Source organism: Ixodes scapularis, unplaced genomic scaffold, assembly GCF_016920785.2.
Source record: "Ixodes scapularis isolate PalLabHiFi unplaced genomic scaffold, ASM1692078v2 PGA_scaffold4__175_contigs__length_147842914, whole genome shotgun sequence".
Taxonomy (NCBI): domain Eukaryota; kingdom Metazoa; phylum Arthropoda; class Arachnida; order Ixodida; family Ixodidae; genus Ixodes; species Ixodes scapularis.
In genome coordinates, this window is record NW_024609879.1 from 26,133,324 (window position 1) to 26,158,394 (window position 25,071).

The 25,071-nt window shown below is 41.8% G+C and overlaps 1 protein-coding gene across 1 annotated transcript in view; it reads left to right on the forward strand.

Moving 5' to 3' along the window:
• Positions 1-25,071, forward strand: part of LOC115309410 (venom metalloproteinase antarease-like TtrivMP_A) — a 102,043-nt gene that overhangs the window by 27,904 nt on the left and 49,068 nt on the right. Inside the window, exons 4-9 of the mRNA XM_029967664.2 lie at positions 6,194-6,320; positions 12,946-12,993; positions 13,830-13,960; positions 15,035-15,106; positions 15,188-15,336; positions 19,007-19,056. Coding sequence (XP_029823524.2) covers positions 6,194-6,320; positions 12,946-12,993; positions 13,830-13,960; positions 15,035-15,106; positions 15,188-15,336; positions 19,007-19,056 — 577 coding nt within the window. The remainder of the gene's footprint in view (positions 1-6,193; positions 6,321-12,945; positions 12,994-13,829; positions 13,961-15,034; positions 15,107-15,187; positions 15,337-19,006; positions 19,057-25,071) is intronic.

Genomic DNA, 25,071 nt, shown 5'->3' on the forward strand with positions numbered 1-25,071 from the left:
GGCTAGCAGTCACTAAAGTAGGCAAGAAGGTCTCTCAGCCGTTAGCGATACGAGATAGGGGAGCTCCGGGCTAATGTTGAGTTGCGATAGCGGCTGGGTGTCCTGGCGAGATGGCAATGTTTCTACATTAAAGGCGATGACATCGGCGATTTCGCGGAGTTCCTCAACATGACCTAAAGAGGCTCCTTTAGTGAGATGCTGCGTATTCTCTTGGAAGTTTGTAACGTGGATCACATTGCATCCATTCTGTGGTTCTGTAACTTCTGTTACGCCACTTGCAGCGGCCGTTCCTCTACCTAGAAGCAAGTGAACGTTGCCTTCGATATAAACTTCGGCGCAGGTAGTTGTGTCGGTCACGACGGGTACGAAAACACTTGAACGCGTCGTCAGGTCCATGTCGTCGGTGATAATTGAGACAGAGGCTGGCGTCGTTCTGGCTTCCTTCGGAGCCAGGACAGGCTCTCGTAGCGTCAAACGGTTCGAACTAGGTCGATGACTGCTCCGTATTAACGCATAAAGTCCATCCCGAGTATGACATATCTTGCACAGTCTTATAGAACAATGAATTTCACGAGGCACATCTCATCGTAGATTTCGACTGGCGCGGTACACCTTCCGATGGGCGTGATCAGGTATCCTCTGGCGGTTCAAATTTGCGGGCCAACCCACGGCATTGCAAATTTCCCTGGGCAGCGTGAGAGCTTTCCACGCAAAATGGAGTAGTCCAGGTTGAGCTCCACAATGACCAATGTTTCGTGACCACTGAAGATGACGTTGAAATCGTTTGGCATCTTTCCAGAATCGTTGTTACTTTGCCTAGCGTTTTTAGAATAGGCACCCTTCAACGTTCGTGGAGATTCGTTGCGTCGCTGGTCTTCGGCCACACCTGCACGGGTTGCCGCGCTTAGTTTCCCAGATGAGAGGCGAGGGGCGAGAGGTTTTCGCGGTGGGGCCTGTGCATTGGCGACGCTGGACGTCCTGGTGATGGCCACCGGGACCCGCCGCGAGGGGCAGACGGGGAGACTGAAGTCACCAAAGGTACTCGTCGATTTCCCGCAGTCTCTCAGCGTAGCGTGGGCGTGTGTCCTTCGAGCGAAAGCCGCGCAGCCTTACTTGTCGGTAGGGGCAATGGCGGCAGATGTGGTCGATTTCCCTGCAGTGGCAGCATAGCGGCTGACGGTCGGCTGTTTGCCACATGTCGGTCTCTCTCGGTGCAGGTGGTTCGGGGCGAGGGTAAAGGGCCCGGTCGTGCAGGCGTCGAACGTTGTGTTCCGTCGGGGTGTCCCGTCGAGGCGGCGCCGAGTACTGACGCGGCACTACTGGTGGCCTCCTGTCGATTGCGGCGTACGTCACTGGCGGCGTTTCTTCATGTGCTGTTACTGCGCTGATCTGAGTATTCGGTTGAACGGCTCGCTAGACTTCCTTTCATACTACTTAAGCGATGAAGAGGGAAGCCGGGCTATTTGCAGCGAGTGGCAATCTTCTGAGCTCCTCCCTGATGACGACGCGGATCATCTCTTCAATGTCCGGGAGGAGGCCAGTTCCGGCGTCAAGGCTATAGGCCACACGGGTGCAGGGTCGTTGGGCAGTCGCTGGTAGTAGGTAGCTCGCACTTGGAGGGCCCGCTGGATCTGTGTGGCTCTGTCACGAATGCCTCGACGATCTCAGGTGAGTTTCGCGCGAGGCCCCGAAGATGCTTTCGTTTACTCCTCGCAGGAGAATGTTGAGCTTCTTCGCTCCTGGCTCTTGAGGATACGCGCGGTTGAATAGTGGGAGGACGCCTTCGACGAAACTAGAAACGCTTTCATTCGGTTCTCGAATTCTCATCTGAAGTAGCTTTTTGACGGAATTCTGACGCTACTGGCTTGCAAAGCAGTGGCGTAACTGCTGTTTGCACGTTCCCAGGGGGTGACTGACGCTTCTTGATCTTAGAAGTAAATCCAGTGAGAAGTAATGTTTTGGACGCTTTGATCTGGTGTCCATTAATCAGTCTGTGCCAGCCATCCGTACTGCCGTAGCCAGTCGTAAATGCGTTCGTGAACTTCGTCGCGGAAGAGCGTCGGTGTGCGAGGTACGACTGAAAGGAAAACGACGGGGAATGTAGCTGCAGGGTTCTCGGTCGGCTGGCTTTAGGGAAACATATCTGGGTTCGTCAACTTATTTCTTGGTTGTTTCATCAATGGATGTCTTCGTTCCTCGCACCTCCACCAGGAAGGTCATATATGAAAAAAAAATCGACAACTGTAACAGGAAAAATAAATAATCAATCGGCGAGCTTCTTCCGTTAACAAATGAAAAAACAGGCGTCCAGAAAGTAGCTAGCGTCGGGGCATGGGCGTGACATCTCACTAGCGCGAGAGCGCGTGAGTGAGTCGGCAAGACCACGCTGTGCTTTTTATCTATCACACTCGATATCTCAAAGATTCGGACTAGAATGTTCGGACGTCGAACGATCAGAGGCTGACTCGGTAATGTGTGTTGGCCTCTTTATCACACTTGGCATTATTAATATTTATGTCGTTGATATGAGTGAATTAGCACAATCACGTATTATCAATTGCCAAAGTATGCAGACAAAATTTGTACACTGGCGATCAACATATATAGCTGGTACCGGACATTTCATCGAACGCCAACTCATCGAATAAGTGGACATCTTCTCGAACTTTGACTGAACGTCGTTTCAACAAATCGCTTGACTGTGTTTCATTGCATTTCGCTTCATTGCATGCTGGAGCTTTACTGTATTTCTAGACATTTTACACTGGTTTCTGAAATTGCAATGACACTGGTCGAATCTCCGAAATTAAAACTACTACCCAGGTCGCTCCTTCACCAATTCTTGAGCGGATATGCCACTTACTGTTTTCTGATATGATTTGCGGTTGTTCTACTCTGTACTCCTTGTTCTCCCTTCGTCCCCCATTTGTTTACGTCTGAAAGGCATTTCCCAAACATAGGGTACGGATTTTTTCCACTCCGCATTTTAAGTTTGTAATAGTACGTTTACTTTTGCTTCCATTCAATTCAAGGAAAAACAGTTTTTTCTAAGGATAGAGGTCAAGACCCCGGCTCGTTCACGATTCTGCCGATTACAAAACATGAGCAAAAAGGAGATAAACTTTATGTTATGCGACATAAAGACAGTTATCTGCTTCTAGGACGCACTGTCGTTGTAGCAGGATACCTTTCTTTGACGACGGTGAAACCCCCTTGAAGTTGCATACGTTCGTCATTGCACCTGATGATCACGGTTTTATAGACAGGCGACTATGTGCTTCCGTATTTATTGGCCACATCAACAGCAGAAGTCGTCAATGACTACATAATGAATATTGAAACTAAAAAAGCACACAATAAAGTTTCCTATTATCATAGCCACTGACAAGTTAAGGGCAACAGGAGAGGCTTCAGTTCAACCAACTCCAACGCAACCTTTCAACCTGCGACAACGCTTCAGCATCTGGTGCCCATCTAGCGCGCGCAGCCAAAGCACGGCGGAAGGTGTGGAGCGCGTGCAGGAGTTAGGGCGTACGAAACACACGCCCTGCCGTTCTCACTCCGGAAAGACGTTTATAAATTATAATCATTATTACAACACTGCTATTTTCCCGGTGATAAGAAAAAACTATTTCCTATATCCAGGATTCCGATTGCTCAACTGGGCAATGTTCGACGGCAGTGCTTCGATGAAACAGCTTTCGACGAAAACGCATTTGTTGAAATGGCGTTCAATGATAAAAAGGCGTTCGATCATACGGCTTCCACTCTACTTTAGCAAGTATACTTGTGAAGTTTTTGTTGATCCAATCCTTTCTGCGTCACTTAAATTTGTTTGTTGACCTGGATTAACAGGTGACAACAGTTCGCATGCACACCTTTCTCCCACTCGTGGCGCCTTTAATTACACGATCTATTTATCCAGCTTTTACTCGTCATATACATACTCCGAAATTAACTTGTTTATATGTTTTGTTGTTCTGTTATGTTTGTTGTTGAACATCAGCAATTTTCGAAAATCTACCAAAAGAATACCGACTACTCGTGTCCACTGGTTTTTTCTTTCAAGTTTACTCGTATTCTATTACGTGATCTTCATAGCACACGAGTGTGTTTGAAGACCTCCGGAAGTACCAAATCAATCCAGGAGATTGCCGAACTTAACACAATTAGTGTCTCACCTATTGAAAAAATTTATCTTCTCTGTCCTCCGCTGCGTCCATTGTTCTTACCTTAAAAAAACAGATTTCTTTGTTTATGAACCTTAGTATATGTTGGGCAGGAGAACAGAGTCGCATCATTATCACAAAGTTATGTACTAACGAGTTCATATCCTTCCTTTTTGTTTTTTTAAATATCCACCACTCTTAAATGTGAGTTGCATTTCAAGAGGTATACATATATATATATACATAACCAGTAGTGCTTCCGTTAGCGTGCGAAGATATGTGTTCTTAGTCCAAGCTTTGCTGCTATAACGAAGTACGTTGACGACGAATAAAAACTTTCAGCACAGTTTTAAGAAAAAGAAAATTTCCGAAGTTTTTGGAACGTAACGGTCTCTTGCTCACGGGTGACCGTCAGGTGGAGAGAAAAAGTGCTGCTGATGTAGGTTGGCTGAGTGCTGGTTTTTTTATGATGTGGCAGAGTCCTAAGAGAGTTCCCGAAGATCTGTTAATGTTTTCTTTTGTTGTCTGGAAGAAGAAGGATTCTAGGTGTAGACGTTTGCGCCAGTGCCGCCCATTGCAGGGGATTTCGCGTATGTCAAAGGACTAGCAGTGACCTGATTCCGATTCGTGTTCGGCGAGGGCACTTACCTTGAACGTAGATTTTTTCACATCGTATTTCTGGCGGTTCAGGGAAATATCTGGTTTCCTCCATGTAGGATAGCAGGGCAGTCCTCCTATGGGATGCGGTAGACGGGGCCTTGAGACATCACCTTTACCTATCTCTTCTTTGGGGGGATGGAGTCGGTGACGGATGGGTGGAAACCGGCTCGTGAGTCACCGCGGTCCTATGTTTGCAAAGGACACATCCGATGGTCTCCCTGACGTACATCACGAACGACAGGCAGACACGGCTGGAATGAGCCGGGAGCTTGCACATATGAGGTGGCGTAGCTTCTTGTGGATACTGTTGATGAAACGCTTGGAGTAGCCGTTGTTTTTTAGAACTATTGTGTTATTGACAGTTCTTCAAGTCTAAGACTAGAAAAACACGGCGATGGGTGGTTCGTCATGGATTCTACATCTAACCGCAGAAAGGAACCCGGAAAGCTATATCTTTCAGTGGATTGTACATCACCGGCTAGTGAAGACTGCTAATAATGTTTGTATAAATATCGATAGGTAATCATGGCTTGTTCAGTTTATAGATTGTTTAAATGTACTTCCCGGCCCCATTTTTTCTCTAGCGCCTAGTTCAAATTCGAGAATGCCGTACGTATGTTGCTCGAAGAGAAAACTCTGCTAACGAATGTACCTGCGCGCGCTTAGAAGGAAGTGCGTGTTTGAACACCGATCTATCGCCTGCCTCTTTTATGTGCGATAGACAACATATGTTATGTAAGTTACCATTTTGTATTTTTCACTATTTATGGGTCTTTCAAACGAGTGCAGCAATGTAGAATAAATATTTAAATAAAGCCTAATCTTTTTTCAATATTGTTGGGTACTATTCGCCATTAATTATTTATTTTAGATATTTCTGCTTCAACGAAGTAAATGAAACTCGCTTGATAGGTATATTTTGCCTATTTTTTTTAATTTTTGAACTCACTAAGTAGATGAAAAAGTCCGCTTTAAGCTTGCAGAGTAAATGGTATTTCAGTGCGTCTGGAACGCCAATCGCCGGGCAAGCATCAACGTAACACCCTAATGAATGATTGAAAACGAGCGTGTTGGTGAATAGTAACGAATACTTGAAAAGATAAAACATCTAGGACCGGGACAGAAACAGGATTCTGAAAGAAGTCCTGTTTCCATCCCCGTCCTAGATGTTTTATTCTTTGAACTATTGGTACCCTCATGATTATCGCTAAAATGTTACCACCTTCGAAGAAAAACACTTACATTTATTTTTGTTAATCATAATGTATTGTTTTTGTGTTCTTTTTTTACAAATTTGCATTATTTTAGACGTTTTATGAAGCAAAACTAAACACAAAATACATTTGCCTAATCTTGCTTTCCAGAGTGGTGTCATCAGCGACACTCTGAGGATACTTCCTCTTCACCTTATGGCTCGATCTGAAGACGGGTCTATCGCACACAAGATTTTTGAAGTGGATGCACCAGCCGACCGTGGACATGACTACGTTGGTAATGGGCTGAATCAATTCATTTATGTATCTTAATATCCGTGCGTATAACCTTAACACATGTGCTTCAGATATCTTGGGGTGCATGTCTTAAAATATAAATGTGTTTATCATGCTTTTTTTTTTGCAATTTGACATTTTATTGGTTAGGTCACTTTCAAGTGACAAAAATAATCAAACACTTACTGAATTATGCGTGCATAAAATATTACCATATCTGCACTAATATGGTATTTTGAGTACTTGGGGTAGTTGAAAGACTTACAACGTACTCACCTTACGTCTAGCTTTGACTGAAACAATTGACGACATATCGTGACCAAAAGCGTCTTATGATTTCTAGATTCAACTGGACTTCTGAAACACTCCGTCCGATATCTTTTTTTTTTTAACTATTGTTGAGAAGATCACAACCATTTTGAGCAAGTTCTGGATGTACCGTAGCAGAGAAGGACCATAAGGCGACGCCACCGAACTATCTTTCTTTGAGTTCTCGAGCAACTATATTTTCACTTTTCGCGTGTCTAGGACTCACATACGCATACTACAAGTCTGTTAAGACTCGCTTATGTCGTTAAGGACAGCAACTCTAGTACGTTGGCATGAAGCTTCATGTTAAGTATTAAGCGACTGTTATTTTAGGTACGTAGCGAAAGCAATTTAGATATCTAGTTTACTAAATGATTATGACCGCACCGACAAGTGCATGATAAGGTCTTGTTTACCCATTTGCGTTATGCAACCCAGATTAGGAAGTTAACACACACTCAACAAAACTGGCTAAAAACATGGTAATACTGGTTAAAAATATTCTTCGCACTGCTAAGCGCTAGATTTAAAACAATTATAGCCTCCAGTATAATAGAGTAGGTCGACCCACTTAAATTAATATATATTTGACGTGCTAACCACCACATAAATGAGGCAGAAAATGTCCCTTCATGTAGATTTTGTTGTTTTAAGTATATTCAAGATTTACAAAATATATCACTTCACTTATGTGTTTTCCTCTGTGCGTCCAATTGAATGACATTGTGTGTCTCGAGCATTTAACTGTAAGTCTGAATTGCGAAAGCATTTTAAGGCAGTCGTTTCACTAGCGGACTCCAGCCTGTACATAAGAAAAACAGGTTTCAATGTGTGTCACCGAAAGAGACCGATAATAATTAATTTCATTCATTTAATAATTTGTTTATGTTATGTAATCGTGAACAGCTGAAGCCGCGGTAATAATGCACAACTTGTGTATTAGGTATTAGTAAAAAACGATTTAAACGCAATAAAACAGAGGTCAACAATATCACACTCTGCTACAGCACGGTTGTTATAGAAGACTTGAATGCGAGATATGAGGCTAGTTTGGATACCTTGATTCTCATCAAACGTCACAGAGCTTCGAAAAGCTCATCTCGAAACATGAATGTTAAAAGATAACATTAGATCAGGAAATTCAATTTTGCCTTGCAGACATTTATACAAAAAAAAAAAAAAAAGGTGGGTCGCAGCGCCGAGAGGTCGAAGTATTCTAACTTCGTTTGTCCACGAGTCTTTGATATTCGAAGTAAAATATATAACAAACGTGACGTTCTTAAAATGCGAAATAAACGCTCCTGACCCTTCTCTTTTCTCTTTTTGTTCGGGCGGCCAATACTAGTCCAGACAAGATAAAATTCCGGCTTGTTTCGAATTAGCCAAAAAGAGTACCGGAATACACAGGATGACGTCGTGTGTACTTTTTCAGATTATGCTGCGCCTATTTTAAACAGAGAAGAGGTATATACATATATTTTGATATGTCGAAAAGTGTATGAAAGAGTCGGTCCTGAATTGTTATTACGTCCTAAAATTTCGAACACCGTTGGAGTCGCTGGCAGTCTCTTCGACTTATTTCGTTCGACATCGGCTGTTGCACAGGGATAAATAATCGGCCCCTCTTGATTTGGATATTTATTAGTAGTATAATGCATTCTGTAAGTTATTATAAACTGCTACTTTTTGTTGCTGATATTACGTTGTTCATGAGCCTTCGCACTATTTTAGACTGTAATATACTACAAAATGGTGTTTAATTCACTAGTGGTGTAAGCTAAATCAACTGTCTCTCAACCCCCAAACAACAAAGGTATTACCTTTTTGCCAGTGGCATACTGTTGTTTATTTTACATATAATCGTGACGAGGAAGGCCAATAGAGCAGGTGTCAATTATAAAATTTTATTGGCGTTTGTGTTCATAGTGGTTAAACTTTTAGAAACCAAATATGTTCTATCGCTGCAATGCCTATAAAATGCTATGAATAGTATCTCGATTTACGAAGGATTCATGAAACTGCGCCCCTTTATGTGTATTTCAATTATTTATTAAGGTCATTGCGTTAATTTACGTCTGTCACATGAAACTTGATATATCAAGTGCAGTCAGTGAGCATAGAAAATCTTCAAAAAATGTTATTCGCATTGTATATGATAGATTCTTTTAGCACCGCTTTATAACTGTTAATATATATAAAAAAAAATTCCACTTCCACTTTTGTATCCCAGAAGAACTGTTCGTGACTTTTTATTTCTGCATAAACGTATGATTGGGGCAATTATATTGCGCAGCCTCTGGGGAAAGTTAATCTTTATGTTCCTTTACGTGCAACGAGACATTTTGTTTGTTCTTATGTTCACTCGTGGTGTAAAACTTCACCACTTCCTCGGATCCTGCCAATGTATAAAACCACCGGTTAACCTCCCCTGGACATTTCGTTATTAACTACATTGTCCCGCAGCAGATTGAATGAGCACTTATCTGCCTCTTTATTTGTTTCATTTGTTGCTTGGTAAAAGTCCCTTCTTTTTTAATGTTTTTTTTTTCTCTATTGCCTGTTGAAGATGGTTCGAAAGTGAAGACCATCTTGGTTGTTTTTGGACACCTAAATAAGAATAATATTAAAATATTATTATATTTTTTTATCTAGCGAAATAATGTAAGATATGAAATCAATTTATTTTTCTTTAGATGCGTCTCGCATGTCACCGCAACGTCTAAATAATAGAGTCTCCATTTTGCGCAGGAGAGCTGAGTGCTTCAGCGACATAAATAATTTATTTTTTTAATAGTGTAGCACGTTTAGAGAAAATATGGCATTCGATTATTTTCACCTGTCGAAAAACAAAATCGCCTGTTTGAGATTAAGCACAAAACTTCAGGTTTGTAAGTGCTTAACTAAATTCAGTTTTATCTACTTTGAAGAAGTTCGTTGGTGAATGATCGCGCCGCTTTTTTTGGAGGGAGGATGACTGCACGAAAGTACAGGTAGGGGACCCACGCATATATATGTGAGCTCATGTTTTACGAAGATATTCAACATTTAATTTATTCTAGTGCAGGAATGGCTAGTCCAGGCATAGCTCAGAAAGCAAGCGTGGAATATACCAATCAGACTTATTTTTTATATATATATTACCACACTGGAAGACGTGAGATCAAAGCAGGTTTGTAGGCATTTTTAGAAAGAACATGCACAACTAAGTGTAAAAAAAGTTATAAAAAGCCGCACACATTTGGCTATTTACAGCATTCGTGGTTACCCAGTTCGATTGGTCGACATATCAAACCAATATTTTAATCAAGTCAGTATTAAAGCGATACGGTGAAAAAAAAGTATTATATTTTGTTTAGTTGGGTTGTTGAAGTTTTTATATGCAACATACTTTTGAATGTCAATAAAGTAATAACCTTGTAGAAATTTATCTCTATTGTGCTCAACATTATACTGGCACTTATGTGCAGAAGGTTCGCATCAGACTTTATTACGGAGACGAAGTCTGTGGATTGACAGCGATTAAAGATAAATCGGGCAGCTCTACTTTGTGTGCGTTCTATTTCGTAAATATTTTGTTGCGTGAATAGATTTAAACTGGGCTTCTATATTCAATATTTGGTAATATCAGTTACTTACTTGGTGTTAATTTATGCACTGGTCTGGAAAATCCAACTTCCGTCTACGTGTCCAAATTTTGTTTTAGCGATTTATTGGAATCTGAACTGGAATTTACACATCTTTGATGCGTAAATTCCACTTCAGCTTTGACTAACAAAAGACGCCTGTGGTATATTGGAGGTTAGGAACGTAGGGCGGGGGAAAGGGTGGGGGGCGAGAAGGAACCGAACGCAACGCTGGTAAGGGGAAGGAGTTTTCTCCTCCCCTCGTCAGCGTTGCGTCCATTTCCTCCTCTCCCACATTTCTTTTCCTCGCCCTATCTTCTCGAATCGTCCCATACTATAGGTATTTGTACTCCTGTCAATGTTTTGACGGCCTTTTCCAGCAGTATAGGTTAACGGTGCTGCTACTTTGTTTCGCGTTGTGTTATCATATACACAAATATTTTTGTTGATTTCCGTTTGGCATTCGTCCCACCAGTTTGTCAACTTCTGTAAACGATCATATATTTTCTTCTGAGCATCTCATGTCTATATCTCTGAAGATGTATTTCCGTTGTAGTAGAGCCAACCGCGTCATGGTTTTCAAAAAAGTAATATAACTTAAAACACAGAAGGGGGCGAAGACGAAGTGAACAAACACAAGGCACCTTGTGTTTGCTCACTTCTTCTTCTTCTATTTTGTGTTTTCGGAGCTATTATTTTTTTGAAAACTATGAGCCGACTAGGACGTTTCTTCGCTTTGGTGTCAGAGTCACACAGGCTGTAGAATGCACTGGGCTCACTGTGCCTACAAAAATATTTCGAGCTGCGCAGCGCCGAGCTATCGCAGGTTGAGCTGTCGCGTGAACTTCGAGCTAGGCAATAAAATAGAAAAGAGGCTTTTTATCTAAGCAATATTCCGGACACCTAATGCTTCTCTCGTACTTTCGAACACACCACCGGCAGCACAATTGGAAAAAAAAACTTTAAATTTTGATATCCGCTAAACATCTTTGACCCATGTTACCAATATATACGGTTAGTGGCAGCGGCCCAAGAACATATCATTGAGGCAGACCTGAAGGAACGAGTGACTTTTTAAACAGCGTCATATTGAACTGCGGGAACCGTTTTCAAAAACAAGATAAAAATGTGCAGGTATGCGAGGTGAACAATACAAATATTCGGATCATTTCAAGAGAAAAGAGCTTTTTCGATGTGCATTTTGCATCCTTATTGTTGGAGTCACTTTACACCTGAGAAATGTATAAAGTATAAACCACATGTAAGCTGTTTGGCAAGCGACGAGACAAGCGACGGTGACCCCTTCGCTGTCGCTCGGTCAATCACGTGACAAGCCAAACCGCATGAAAGCAACGGGAGCAAGTGACCAAGGCGATGAACGACGTTTTCTAGAAATTCAGAAACCAAGCCCCGCGACGAGCGACAGTGAGAAATCTCCGCGTCTCGTCGCTGTCGCCGTCGCTCGTTTCGTCACTTGCGAAATCGCTTACATGTGGCTCAGCCTTAAGGCTAAACAAAGTCGAACCAAAAATCCAAGAGTCAAAATATTTAAGATTAAAATGCAGAGTAAATTCCAACCTGCCCTTTGTCTATACACTTCCACAGTGCCCCCCTCACCCCGCCAATTAACTCAGAAAGCCTGGGTTGACAAAAAAGGCACTAGACCAGGTGTTTTCCAAAGCTTTTGTGCAAATACTTGCTTTTCGGACAGCAGCGATTTTCGGTAACATAGATAGATTTGCGTTTCTTGAGTCTCTATGAATAATATAAAAACTGTGTGACTCTGACACTAAATAACGCAAGCCTAATATTTTATATTATCTCTATCCTCATAAATGTCGTCGAAAATAATATAAAACATGTGAATGATAAATACCTGAGTAGTGACGCTCTATCACATATTGAAGCTGAAGCAAGTGTGCCTGCAAGTTCATTCATTACTGGCATTTTAACCCATGAGCTCGAGAAAACGAGACGTAAAGCACACAGCTCCAAACACCTAATCGGATTTTTATTCATTTATAGGGCCGGGCGTCATTTAAAAGTCCTACCCGATTAAACGCCACCCTTCATTTGCATAATTGTAGTCGATTAATTGTTTTCTTTATTGGCATAAATAATGACGAAACAAAATAAAAACCTATATTTTTGCTTAACCTTTGCTCAATATGAGATAAACGTAGTAAAAATACATTTTCGGATCTTACACCAACCTTAATGCGCAGCTGAAAAGAGTCAAAAGGCACCCATAGTCACAGAATATTAATTCCGCCGCAGATTCAAAGAGGTTGTTCCTTGATATTCTCCGGCAATGGCGAGCTGCTTTGGTTGTTCGCAATAACATCTGCTGCGGTAAAGGGACACTCGCGCGCCGTTAAAGTGGCTGGGCCACGTTAGCCTTCTCCACTTGATTAGAGTTACCAATCTCGCCCGTACCATTCACTTTAGTACAAAACTTCACGTAAAGTTTGCCTTCATTCACGTGCACTCGACTACGTCTGCGTATTGAAAGCGATGAATTCATAATTTCGATGTTTCACATAATTTAATCGATTAACCAGTTAGAAAAAAATATTCGCGATTACAACAATACTTCATTAATCGGTGGGTTAATCTATCAAGTTCCCAGCCATATTAATTTGGTTAACCGTCTAGTATTCAAATTAGAAGAAATAATTTCTCCACATGTTGCAGAAACAAGGAACATTCAACTGGAAAAGCGATCTAATGGACTTACGTTTAGTAAGTTAATTTTATAAAATAATTAAATGACTGTCTAGGACTTAGAGTGTTACTCACTTAATGGGGTCTAAATGTGCTTGAGGTGTGCTAAATTAGAGAGCATCATTACCTAAAAAAGGTAAACAATGTAAAATATTTGTTTCGTTGATATATCCCTACATATCCGCATGCCGCTATGCCATTGAAGATCTTAAACGAAGACTTGATTTTTTGTGTTTTTTTTTTTTATTTCGCGAGCACTACTTACGATGCTACCAACTTCGGAATCAAGGTTGTATACAAATGTATATTGCTTCAAAGTCAATAGTGTCATGCAGTTTCCGTCGGAAGGAGGGTCATTTAAAAAAGAAGACTTTTGCATAAAAATTAACTAGATAGAAATATTGCGAGAAAAAAGGAACTTAATACAAATATTGCATGTCTGGTATATTCGGAGTGTTGAAAAGTAGATGTCTCCAATATTTTCCGCTTCTACCTATTCACAGACAAGTACATCGAAACCAGTGGATGTATTTACTAGGCAGCTGATAAAAGAAACCATATCCTCGATAGAAATATTAAGATAAGCACCTAAAACTGCTACGAGGTTTCTAAGCACTTTGTCAACATTGATCATTCTAAACTCAGTGATGCAACTTACCATAATTCGCTCTTCCAGAAATCGAAGCAGCGCCAAGCGTAATATAGAATAAAATTGCGCTGTGTTTTTGGTTTTCCCAGATGAACATACTACTCCACACTGACTTGTCTGGCCCAGTTTCACGATCTGCAGTTTGCGCTTTAGGAGCGCCAATCGTGTCTGCAACATTCAGTGTAACTCATTTCAACTTTTACAGGCACTCCGAGACAAGTACAAGTTCCAGACCCATTTTTGATTGAAATACTAATTGTCGTCGACAAGTACTTTTACGAAAACTTTGATAACGATACACAGCTTGTAACATATATCGCCACTTCTTTGGCAACGGTATGTATTCTGCGTTCTGATTTACTTTCCATTTTTTTATTATTATTATTATTTTCCAATTTGCGTTCCCATTCAAGTTTTCTACCTGGGAGTCAATGCATGATTCAGCGCAATGAACAGAGTGCTGCAAAATCAGCGTGCCGGCGTCGTTCAGTCCGGGGCGCAACAAAAGTCATGCGGGGAGCCCAAATTAAGTTAAGGTGTCGAAAAGTATCTTCGAATAAACTACGATCCGCTCTTTTCTTGCAATGTTGAAGTCCGCTTCATAGTATACCATGCCGGAGGCACCCCAGAGAGGACTTTGTTTGATTCGGCAAACACTGAATTAGGTCAGCTCAGATTGCCGCAGATTGTGCACCACTCACCACAGTTTAGGCGACGACGGCAATAATGTTTTTTTTTCTCACCTTACTCAGGTATTATATCGTGAAACCAAATTTGTATAGATTAGTTAAATTTCTATTGCTCTATGCATCACTATGGCAGTCTTGATGGGAATATTTCAATGAAACCAAAAAAGGGTAATGACTTGTCAGTACAAGATTGTTGTGATATCCTCATAGCCCATATGACAGCGAAGGGATTTAAAACTTTATTCATTATAAATGGATTCGAAAAAACATAGACTATAAATTTTGTCTGGCAGGTCAATTTTTTATTTATTACCTTTGTTTATCCAGTACTGGAAACATTTATAGGGCTTAAAACGCGAGAGTCTAGCTCTAAACAAACCGTCCAGGTCTCTTACCTCTGCAGGAGTATAAAGGATGGATCGCTTTGGAAGAAAAAGCAAGGTACTCTAAATATTCAGTCATTAACTAGCAAAAATAAATGTGAACGTTTTAGTTTACTAACCGACCGAAGGTAGTGAAAGCTTAGCCGAAAAAGGTAAACACATTTGTCGATTCCTTGGTGCCTTACCACGGGAAACATACTGTGTATACTAAGTATGCGGTTCGAGCGGTCGATCGTGACTGATCTTTCAAGAATAGCAAAAAAAGATTATGCTAAATAAATCTTTATGCTCAAATGCTAAATAGAATTATATAATTAAAGCTGTCATTTTTGCTTAAGGTGAACATCAGATATTCAAACGCAAGCAACCCGAAAGTACAACTGCTCATCGTAAATATAACTAAGGACGTGGTGGGTCTCATTTGATAACCATATTTCTTACATTTTAAAGCAGTGTGAATGAAATCTAATCGCGCCTTCTATTATTTTCAGGGGAAAGACTTTCTGCGACATATTTTAGTTTCAGATCCAACCAACCCCGCTAATCCATTCAAATTCTATACCTCACCTCAAAAAACATTAACCCAGTTTGCTAAGAAATACTGGAACGCGACGTGCGACGCAGCGATGCTCGTCACAGGGTAAGAAAACTAGTCAAATATATAAATATGTTAAAGAAACCTATACGAACATACATAATGAATTAGGGTGGCGATGCGGGCTAGTAGCATTATGCTTAGTAGATTCGACGCAGCCCACAAGAAACGAAGTAGAAGGAGGTACACAGGGTAAGCGCTTACTTTCAGCTGAAAATTTTATTCAAAATAAACACCGAAGTAAACAACAGCATTCCGCACTATCATGGCCAATTCAGCCCGTGTCCAGATGTGAGTTCTCCTTGTTATGTGGGACCGATGTTTGCCTTCCACATTGCCCAGTCCCTTCTTTTTTGGTCGTCTAGACTTCTAAAATTTCCCTTGTCATTTCATCTCCCCCCCCCCCCCCCCAATCCCAGCAATCTTGACGTGATGGAAGTTGGGCTGGCATCCACAAACTGTACAATGAAGCGGCAAATGAAGCTGATTCATTGGGTAGATTATGGATATCAACCCAACTTCCATCGCGTCACGATGGCTCGAACGGGTGGAGATCAGGCGACTACGAAACTTTTAGAGACTTGCACAATCAAAAAAGAAGGAACTGAGCGATGTGTAAGCCGATCATCGGTCCTTCTGTATAGTAAAGAGATCAGTTATGTGTACACATGCTGAGTTGACCATGATGACGTGGAATGCTGTTTTTTTACTTCGGCGTTTATTTGCAATAAAAACTTTAGTTGAGAGTAACTGCTTGTCCTGTGTTACCCGTTCTACTTTGTCTTCGTTTGTTGTGCGCCGTGCGGAATCTACTAAACAAAATATGATATAAAAACTATATTCTACATGATTTGCATTACTTCTATAATTATATTGTACAAATTATACAAGAAATAAGTATGATCCTTATAGAACATGAGTTGGCCACACCGAAATATAGTCTCACATGGTTTCTAGTAAAAAAAACTAGATAAATATGCTATCATGAATGCAAGAAAGAAATTATGTGGATTATTTGAATGTAAGTGAAAAGTAGCGCGGAGCAAAATTAATAATGTGTATGAGTTTAATACATGGGAGTTGGCTTATTTTTGGCCGGAGTAGTCCCGGCCGCTAGCTTGGCTGTTAATGATCACATCGCAAATAATAATAATTATAACGTCATAAAAGCGTAAAACAAGTTTGAACATTTTGAAAGTATTCGAAAATGTTTAGACCGTTATTTAGTTTAACACGAAATTTTAATTTTGAGATACGCCAACGACAAACTAATGGGAAGCGAATATATTAAATATTTGACAAGCTAATAAAAATTGCATCTTGAATACTCGGAAAACGTAACAGGTCGATAGATTGTAACATTTTATCAACTCAGATTGGACTACTCGTATTTTTTAGATGTTCATACTAAAGCTGCACTTGAAAGAAAAAACTTTGAAGTAATTCTTTGAGCCCCCATTCATATAAAGGTCAGATAGAAATAGGTAGCCAGGATATATTTTCTTTGATGGCGCGGGACATATAACTACTCGTATTGATAAGGCACACAGCCAGTCCGAACGCATGATAAGTGGTTTGCTTATTAATCATTTATTGCGCTTGCTTCTGCCTAACTATACACGCTATACATTCTAATTTGTGTGCTATTAGCTGGTTGGCAAATTTTGTAACAATTTTTATAATTTGAAAAGTGAAATAAAATAAAGAAGCATCACTTCCTCGTAAACCTGCGAACTTGCGATTTTAAACGTTAAGAAACGTTTGAGAGTAAACAAAACATCCATTTGTGCTTTCAATTCATATGGTGCCGAGCTGTCCCCATGTATATATTAGTATGGTTTGCAAAACAATTTCTTGACGGACTTAAGGATAGACTCAGTCGTGAGAGAAGTTCGATTGCTATAAATATGAGTATGAACAGCCTGTATTGGATCAATACTCTACCTGTAAGATTTTGAATGAAGGTATCGTCCGGATAGCAAAATGTTAAACTTTAGTTTAACATTTTGCGACAAGTCGTGTAACGACAAGTCCTTGTCGTTACACGTCTCTTATCAAGAAAAGATACTAAGGCTGGTAAAATCGCACCCCCAACACAAGGCCAAATTCAATATTGCAAATCATTTTGTCCGGGGTCAAGTAAAGTGAGCACAGGAGACCTAAATATAAAAAAGCAGTTTTGTACTGCTTTTTTTCCCTCCTCCCTCTCTTCTTGTTTGAAGAGGAATAAAGAAACTTGAAACTTGAAACTTTTTTCAAAAAAGCGCCAATAAGAGCTGTATACAGCCCAAAAAAAAAGGGAAGAGTGGGAGCATTTGTCACACTAAGATCAAGGTTGGAACTTACCTTCACACGAGGTATCATGGTAATATGATGTTTGTTTGATTTTAGTTTGTTTTCGTTATACCAGTTGTCGCGAAATCTGAATGGTACTGACTAGAGGCGACACAAGAAAAACTAAAATGCGAAGTATCTTCGTCATTCTGCATCAAAACTAACCATTGGCCGAACACGCCGAGGAGTTTCAGTAGTTACCCACGAGAGTGCAGCTTCTCAACACGGTCAAATCCCGGCTCGCGTGAAACTGCACGCCCGCTCCAAACTTGTGTCTAACGGCTTGTCTCGGCAGGAGTGTCTCCTGGAAGAATTATTACTAATGCTCCAGATTTATGTTAAAGCACATTACCATACTGGATCTCGTCGTGCAAATAAGCCTCCTTAGAGCCCCACGTGCTTGAATTTACAAAGATTCCGTATTTCTAGGGTCTTCAATTGTTTTCAAAATGCGGGGTGTTTTTTTCTGCTTGGCAAGGGGGGATATTTGTTTATATGTTCGGTGTTTTTTGGTGTCAAAATTTGGTGCCGCCCAAACATCGCCGCTTAGCAGAGCCCAAGTCAAAAAAACAAGAACAAATTTAATGAATGGGATTCATGGACCCCTAGAAAATATGGATGTAACACGAACGCTTCCAAAAAGTCCTGGCAGCGACAAGAGAAAGGAAGTCGGCAAAAGTCGTGCTTCCCCAAGAAACAGGCAGCCCAGGGAAGAGTTTAGTGGCGCCCTCTTCCGGGTTTACTCAAAGCAAAAACTGTAGATCAATGCTTCCTTCCCATGAACTTGGGGTCATTCTGATTCAATGACATCGCACTTTTCTTTCATTGATTATTTTGTTGAAACCGTCTCGGTGGCTCATTTTTTGTTTTGGTTTTCTCTGCGTTCACCGTAAACATGGAACTCTACTTATTACTTTTCTTATTTATAAACCCTAGAATCCATTCACTTCCCTATTTACCAATAAGATCTTACCTACCTAGTTAGTCCGCTCCTATTCTGTTCTACTCAGCTCACATTTTGACTAATTTTTGAATAATCCGGGTGGCAATTTGTTTCTGTATCAGGAAATATTTTTTTTTATGTTGAAGATAAATAAAGTAAAAATACGTATTGTTTTTGTTATGAATGTAAGAGAGAATGGCGTTCCTGTACATCAAGAATTAAAAAAATGTTGCTAACCAAGCTTAAAAAATCATAATAAAAAATTGGTCGAAACTGCGCTATACAGCCACTGTGGAAATATATTGCACTGAGTAGATTATACAGTATTATTTGATTCAACTGTATTCTTGAATAATGACTATTGCCTTTGCACAACAGGTAGGTTTATATAATTTAGTTCATAAAACTCACGCTTTAATTCAATTCAATTTCCAACAGGTTGGAGCTCGCCAACAAAAATGGTGCAGATGTTTTTGCCGGTGTTAAAGGTTAGTAAAATCAACATTGACACTTTGTGTACTACGCCATAAACAAAGAAGTGAACATATTGATGAATGAACTTGCCTCTAAAAAAAAAACGTGTTGTATGGCAATTGTCCTTATGTTCTGATGTGCCTGAATTTTTACCTTCTTGAAGGACAACCAGTGGCACAAGCACGCAATTATGACGCTTTGCGCAAAACTTACACTTGAAAACCAAAAGCTATGATTGCCCATCTGACCACTCTAGGAATGATAACTTGTTTTACAACATAAGTTATTTTTATCGGAAGCCTCTAATGCCATACAAGTAGACGCTCATGTGTTTCATACTAAATTTATAAAAGATACATTTGACGCCACGACTTACAGGACGCTTTCGTTTCCCTGGTAAATTTAGTGGAACAACCGAGGCCATGTGACATTATTTCACATGAGCTACAAACCTCACGTCACGTGACGACGCCGACACTTCCCATCTCCTCTTCATTCCTCCTCTCTTACAGTGCCCTCTTACGGAGTAAGCAACATCAATATTTCCCATTGCATCAACCCAATCAAATGATATTGCATCTTCATTTAATTTGACGGAATGACCAAGTCAGTCTGCAGGAATTTCCTTGCTACTATCCGTCTCAGAGAATGACACAACTCACTGGTTTAACAATACGCAGAAATTTATTGACTGCTATCTCCAGCGCCTCGATCCCAAGAGCCCCCGCGCATACGCTGCGACGGCCCTTCGTCAGCAGCGGACCGCCACTCGCGTGGCCAAATGCACTTGGACCGCAGTAAAGTTGACATTTGGGCTAGTTGGTAGTCTAACAGATTGAGGTATTTAGCGCACAAAATGGAGAGAAAAAGAAGAGAACAGAAAATAGCGCCATTCACAACACCATGTTTACTGACAGGAAACGAAAGAAAAAGAAGGCAACAGAATGATCCACCGCGGACACCTGCACCTACGACCAGCACCGTGAATGATAGTGGCTCGTTCTTCCAGGCTCGTGTGGGCCCTTCATTCACTGTTGAAGGAATTCTCTCTCCTCGGAGACAGCGTCACGGATTCCACACTTATACAGTTCCTGTCCTCACAGAAGACGTGGAAGGCCACCAGCACCTCGTGGGTCAATTTGTCGATGTTCCTCCCCAAGATGTTTTTCTCGCCGAATGATGGTGAGCATGTGCACTCCATACAATGAATTGGGAGATGTCCTCCCACTGTAGCCTTCAAGAAGTAATCATGCTCACGGAGTCAGTCAATGAGGCATCTGCTCGTTTCGACTACGTAGCTCTTGCCACTCAAAAGTGGGATCAATTCTGAACTGCATTCAGTATTGCTGTGGAGAAACTCTTTTATTCCTTACCACATGGCCAGCTCTTGACGTCGGTGATAATATGTAAAAAAGCCAAAGGAGAGCTCCCATTCTGAAGTTCCAGCTGGGTACCCATCGAGAGCTTTATGGGGCTGTTACATTTCTATTTGATGTCTATGATAGTTGGGTGGCGGGATTGGTGCTATCTGCAGAAGTCATGAGTATGTATCGGCTCCTGCATCGCAATAGTCTTCTGTGACATCCGCATGGGGGAAGTGGTCTGTGCCATAGAAAGTGCGTTTGAAAGCAAAAACGTGAACATGGTCGCCCGCTATATTGATGACTTTCTGGAAAATCTTGAAGATGTGGAACGTATGGACATACAAGTCGCAGGTATTATGGCGACCTTTGCTCAGAACGGAGGGGGCCTTCGGTCCACCTTTGAAGCACCCAAAGAAAGGGAACATCAGTTCTTGGATTTTTCCCTCTAACTGGGTGTCACCCGAGCTTGTTGGTCGTACTGCCTACGATCCAAGGAAGGTATCCTAGACTATGGTCCGGCTCACTCACAATACATCAGGAGGGACATAGTTCTAACCGCTGTGCATTACAACGGTCCTGCATTCATTATATGTCAGCCAGATTCAGTTGGCAAGCTGAGAGGCTAACAAAAGCCGTCTATTCGTTAGCCCTATTGGCTGATGTTGCAAATGCTCTGGTGAAGAAAACAAAAGGCTTCCAGACGAATCAGACCAGTGTAGAAAAAACATGGTCAGTTCTAATACTGTACCTGCATAGGATGTCTCACAATGTAACAAAAACGTTGCAACCAGCTATGGAGTGAAAGTAGTTTTTTCACCACCGCAAGAAAGAGTAAAAGTTGCCCTGAAACGAATGCGCACGCTAATGGTACCCCAAAGTGCAGTGCGCGAAGAAGCATGCAAAATGATTTCTTCCATGTGACTGGGGCGTCGTGTATAAGAGACCGCTTTGGTGTGGCAAGAGCTATATAGGACAAACGGACAGATGCCTCAATGGTCGACTCTGTGAGCTTGTTTACTTTTTAAGGGATACAGTTGGCGGTCATCTTTCAATCCATTCTAGGGAGTGCACATGCAGACAGGTATTTGGCGAGACAAGCATCTTGGGCAGGAAAGACGACAAATTGACCCGCGAGTTGCTGGAGGCCTTCCACATCTTCTTGGGGATATGAACTGCATTAGTGTAGAATCCGAAACGCTGTCAAACAACGAAAGATAATTCCTTCAGCAGACAATGAAGTGCCCACACGGGCCTAGATGAGCGAGCCACTATCATCCACGGGGATAGTGATTGATGCACGTTTCCGCGGTAGGTCATTTTCTTTTTTTTTTCTCTTTCTTTTTCTGTCAGTAAACATAATTTTGAGTAACCCTTTTTTTTTTGTTCTCTCCCTTGCGCGCTAAATACCTAAATATGCACTTGGACCTCTCGCGCTAGAAATGACTATGAACGATTTGGCATGCGGGCCAACTTGTCCAACGCTTTGGATGCCCAAGTTGCCCCACACATCTCCCCCCTTCTAAAAACAACAGGAAATGTCTTTGGAAATCTTAGGGTGGCCTTCCCTCTGGGCCAGCAAGGGTCTCCGCAGTTGGGCCGAAATCCGGTCCGAGTACTTCCAGACGGTACCGGTGCGACTGTGGTGGTTCTGATGATGGGAGCTGCGTCTCCGCCGCGACGTCTCTGGGCCGATGCTCTAGAAATTAAAAGCAAACTGAGGCCATGGTGCGGGAAGAATAAGTGGCTGCGTCCGAGGACGATGCCTGCCCAACTGCAATGCGTGAGCAGGGCTACTTTCTCTTCTCCCCTCCAAACAAAATACCAAAATGGGCATGGACCGTACCACCCGCCATCTTTGCATCCTTACTCGCAAGCGCTGAGGCCTTCCTATTCTAGTAGGTGTTGAGCTGGGCCGGTCACCCTAATCCTTGATGAGGAGAGGGGAGAAAGTGTTTCGGGGCGCCGCCCATTTCCTCTGCCGTCTCGCGCTTTGTTTCGTGGACTATCTTGTTGCCTTCAAATTTTCTCTGAATCACCGATATTCGGGTCCCATGCGAAGAGGTTCCCACTGCAGCAATTGCCTTCGATGACGAATTGGTTGTTTCAGCTCCTATTGGTGCAGCCGTCTCACTGGAAACATCAGCTGGCAACTTAGATTTTTTTACGAATTAGCAGCTTCCTGTACGGCGTCCGTCCACCGGCCTTAGTGGCGACACTCGCTTGCGTGTCTTCCGTGGTCGCCGTTTTCTCCGCTGCCGCGGCCGAAAGCATGGTAAGGTCGTCTACATTTGTTGCCTCCATTACCTTGTGGTCCATCATCGGTATGTTTGCAGTTGAGATCATGAGCCCTTTAATCTTGTTCGTGTAGCTTGACAGGTATGTCCATCCTAACGGCAATCCCGGCACCGAGGTGTCTTACATTGACGGCCTTTGTGTTCCAGCTGCTAACAGCGGAGACCAAGAAGCGGTCAAGCCGCCACAAAGAAAAGAACCCAGTAGCCGGTGACTGTCACCTTATGCGGCAGGCGTCTCCATCGTAAAGAATGAGCGTAAAGAATAGTGGTCGAAGTCTCGATCTCGTAATCTCCACCCGGCACCCGCCATTTATCCCAATGTGTGTTCTTACGCCTGCCGAAGGGCTGGAAGGCGCCGCTCACCTCCTCGTCGTTCACGTAGGTTGGCAGCCAATGGAATCGAAGCGATGCCTCCGTCACATTGGGGTACACGATCACGCACTCCCTCTCTTTGAAAAATAACTTTTCGAGGGAAGTCAGGCAGTCGCACGACGACACATTATGTTGCGTGAACACTCACGCGTGGTTGAGATAGAATGCGCCAAGTGCCGCCACGTTCTTAATTTCAAAAGCGGCCCTTAGAAAGTTCCCCAAATCGCCTATCTGGTAGAGTTTTGCCTTGGGGTGTCCATGAAGGAACGCGCCCGTTTTCAGTTGCTTTCCGGAAGAGAAAGCCTGGAGGGTCATTCGGCCATCTTTCCTCTCCAAGTGACTAGTTTCAGGCGACGCCACCGCGCTGTTCTAATTCATGTTCCTCGGTTTGTCCCACAGGAGTTCGGTAAACACCTAACCATCGCACACAATTGCGTGCACACTTGTCTCTTTCAACATATATCTTCACTCCCTGAAACGACTGCTAAAAATGTCTCCTAAACAAATATAAAACATCGTTCCTGAAATAACGCATTTCATACAGTATGTAACTTTGGCCGGCCAGGCGTGAAAGTGTCGTTTGCTACTTTTTTTTCTTCTTTTCCCCTTCCATTAGTTCTCTTTTTTATTTTATTTTTTTTATTCTTTTTCTATCATGTATGTACATATTTTCTTCCCTTTCTTTTTCTTTTATATTTTCGTCACTTCACGCGGGGTTCTGTTTTCGTGGCTTCTTTTACCTACTTTTCCCCTCTTTATAAATAACTTAGTTGGGAGTCAGCGCTCTTTCGTTCTACTACTTGTCTCTTCCTCCGACGTTTTGTGCGCTGTTTTATCTTAGTACCAAGGGATAGAGCAGATCGCATGTAGCGCCACTACTTCAGACAACAGTCAATCGATACCGTAAAGAGCACGATAAACCTCTTCCCTTCGCTATTACTTCAGTTACGACAAGACGGCTCTCACAAACTAATTTTGGGACCTACACGCACCCACAAAAAAAGCAGAACGCGTAAAAAACTTCTTACGAAATGATGCCCATGACACACTGCACTAAAGAAAAAGATTAAAGTTGCCTTGATATTTGATGAGCCCGGGGAGCACGAGTGTCTGTTTTGAATGGAGCGCCTCCGAATCCACTCATAGCTTCCGGTAACCATACATTACAAGTTATAACGTGACGCTAATGCACGAATGACATATTCTGTGTTCCATGGGTTTACTAGAATGAACAAAGAAAACTTACATTTTTAAGAAAATTGGAAAATACAGGTGTGGGAAGCGTTTTATCAGACAGTTATAATATAATTGTTTGTGACTGTAACGTAAGTAATGTAAATAATAGAATTATTAACGTGTATGTGCCGAATGATAATAACACTAGAAAAGTGTTTCTTGAGAGTATTCTGCCTTACTTAGAATGTGAAAGAAAGTTGTACTGTTGTGTGACTTGAATTGCGTTTACGAACCGACAGTTAGGGCATCAATATTCAGCAGTATGATAATACGCAAAATATTTAAAACAATTGATATCATATTTTGTATTCATGATGTGGCAAACAATCAAAGAGCCAGTGTAAGTTTGCGTTTTGCATATTTCCATTGGACGAGTGATTCTCACCTTGACAGAATTTCTGTGTCGATCGAAATATTGAGTGGGCATGAGAAATACAATACGTTCTACTTATTATAACGCTTTAGTTTCCATTTTTATTGGTGGGCAGCTTAAAAAGTCCAAGTTTTACTGGGATGTGGGAAAGTTTATGGACAGCATTCCGGAGGATGAGTTTAACGATGAAACCGTACAGAAACTGATCAGTATGACACAGGAGGGCGATGGAAGCGCACCTGAAAAATTAATCAATCTTCGAAATGCTCGTTAAAACTTCGAGCGTTCGAGCGTTCCGGGGGTTAGTTTACTGGAAGAAAATCGACGATAATCTCTTTTCTGAAAGATTTTGAGACAGTCCGTAAATTCGAATGCGAATATCAGGGAAGG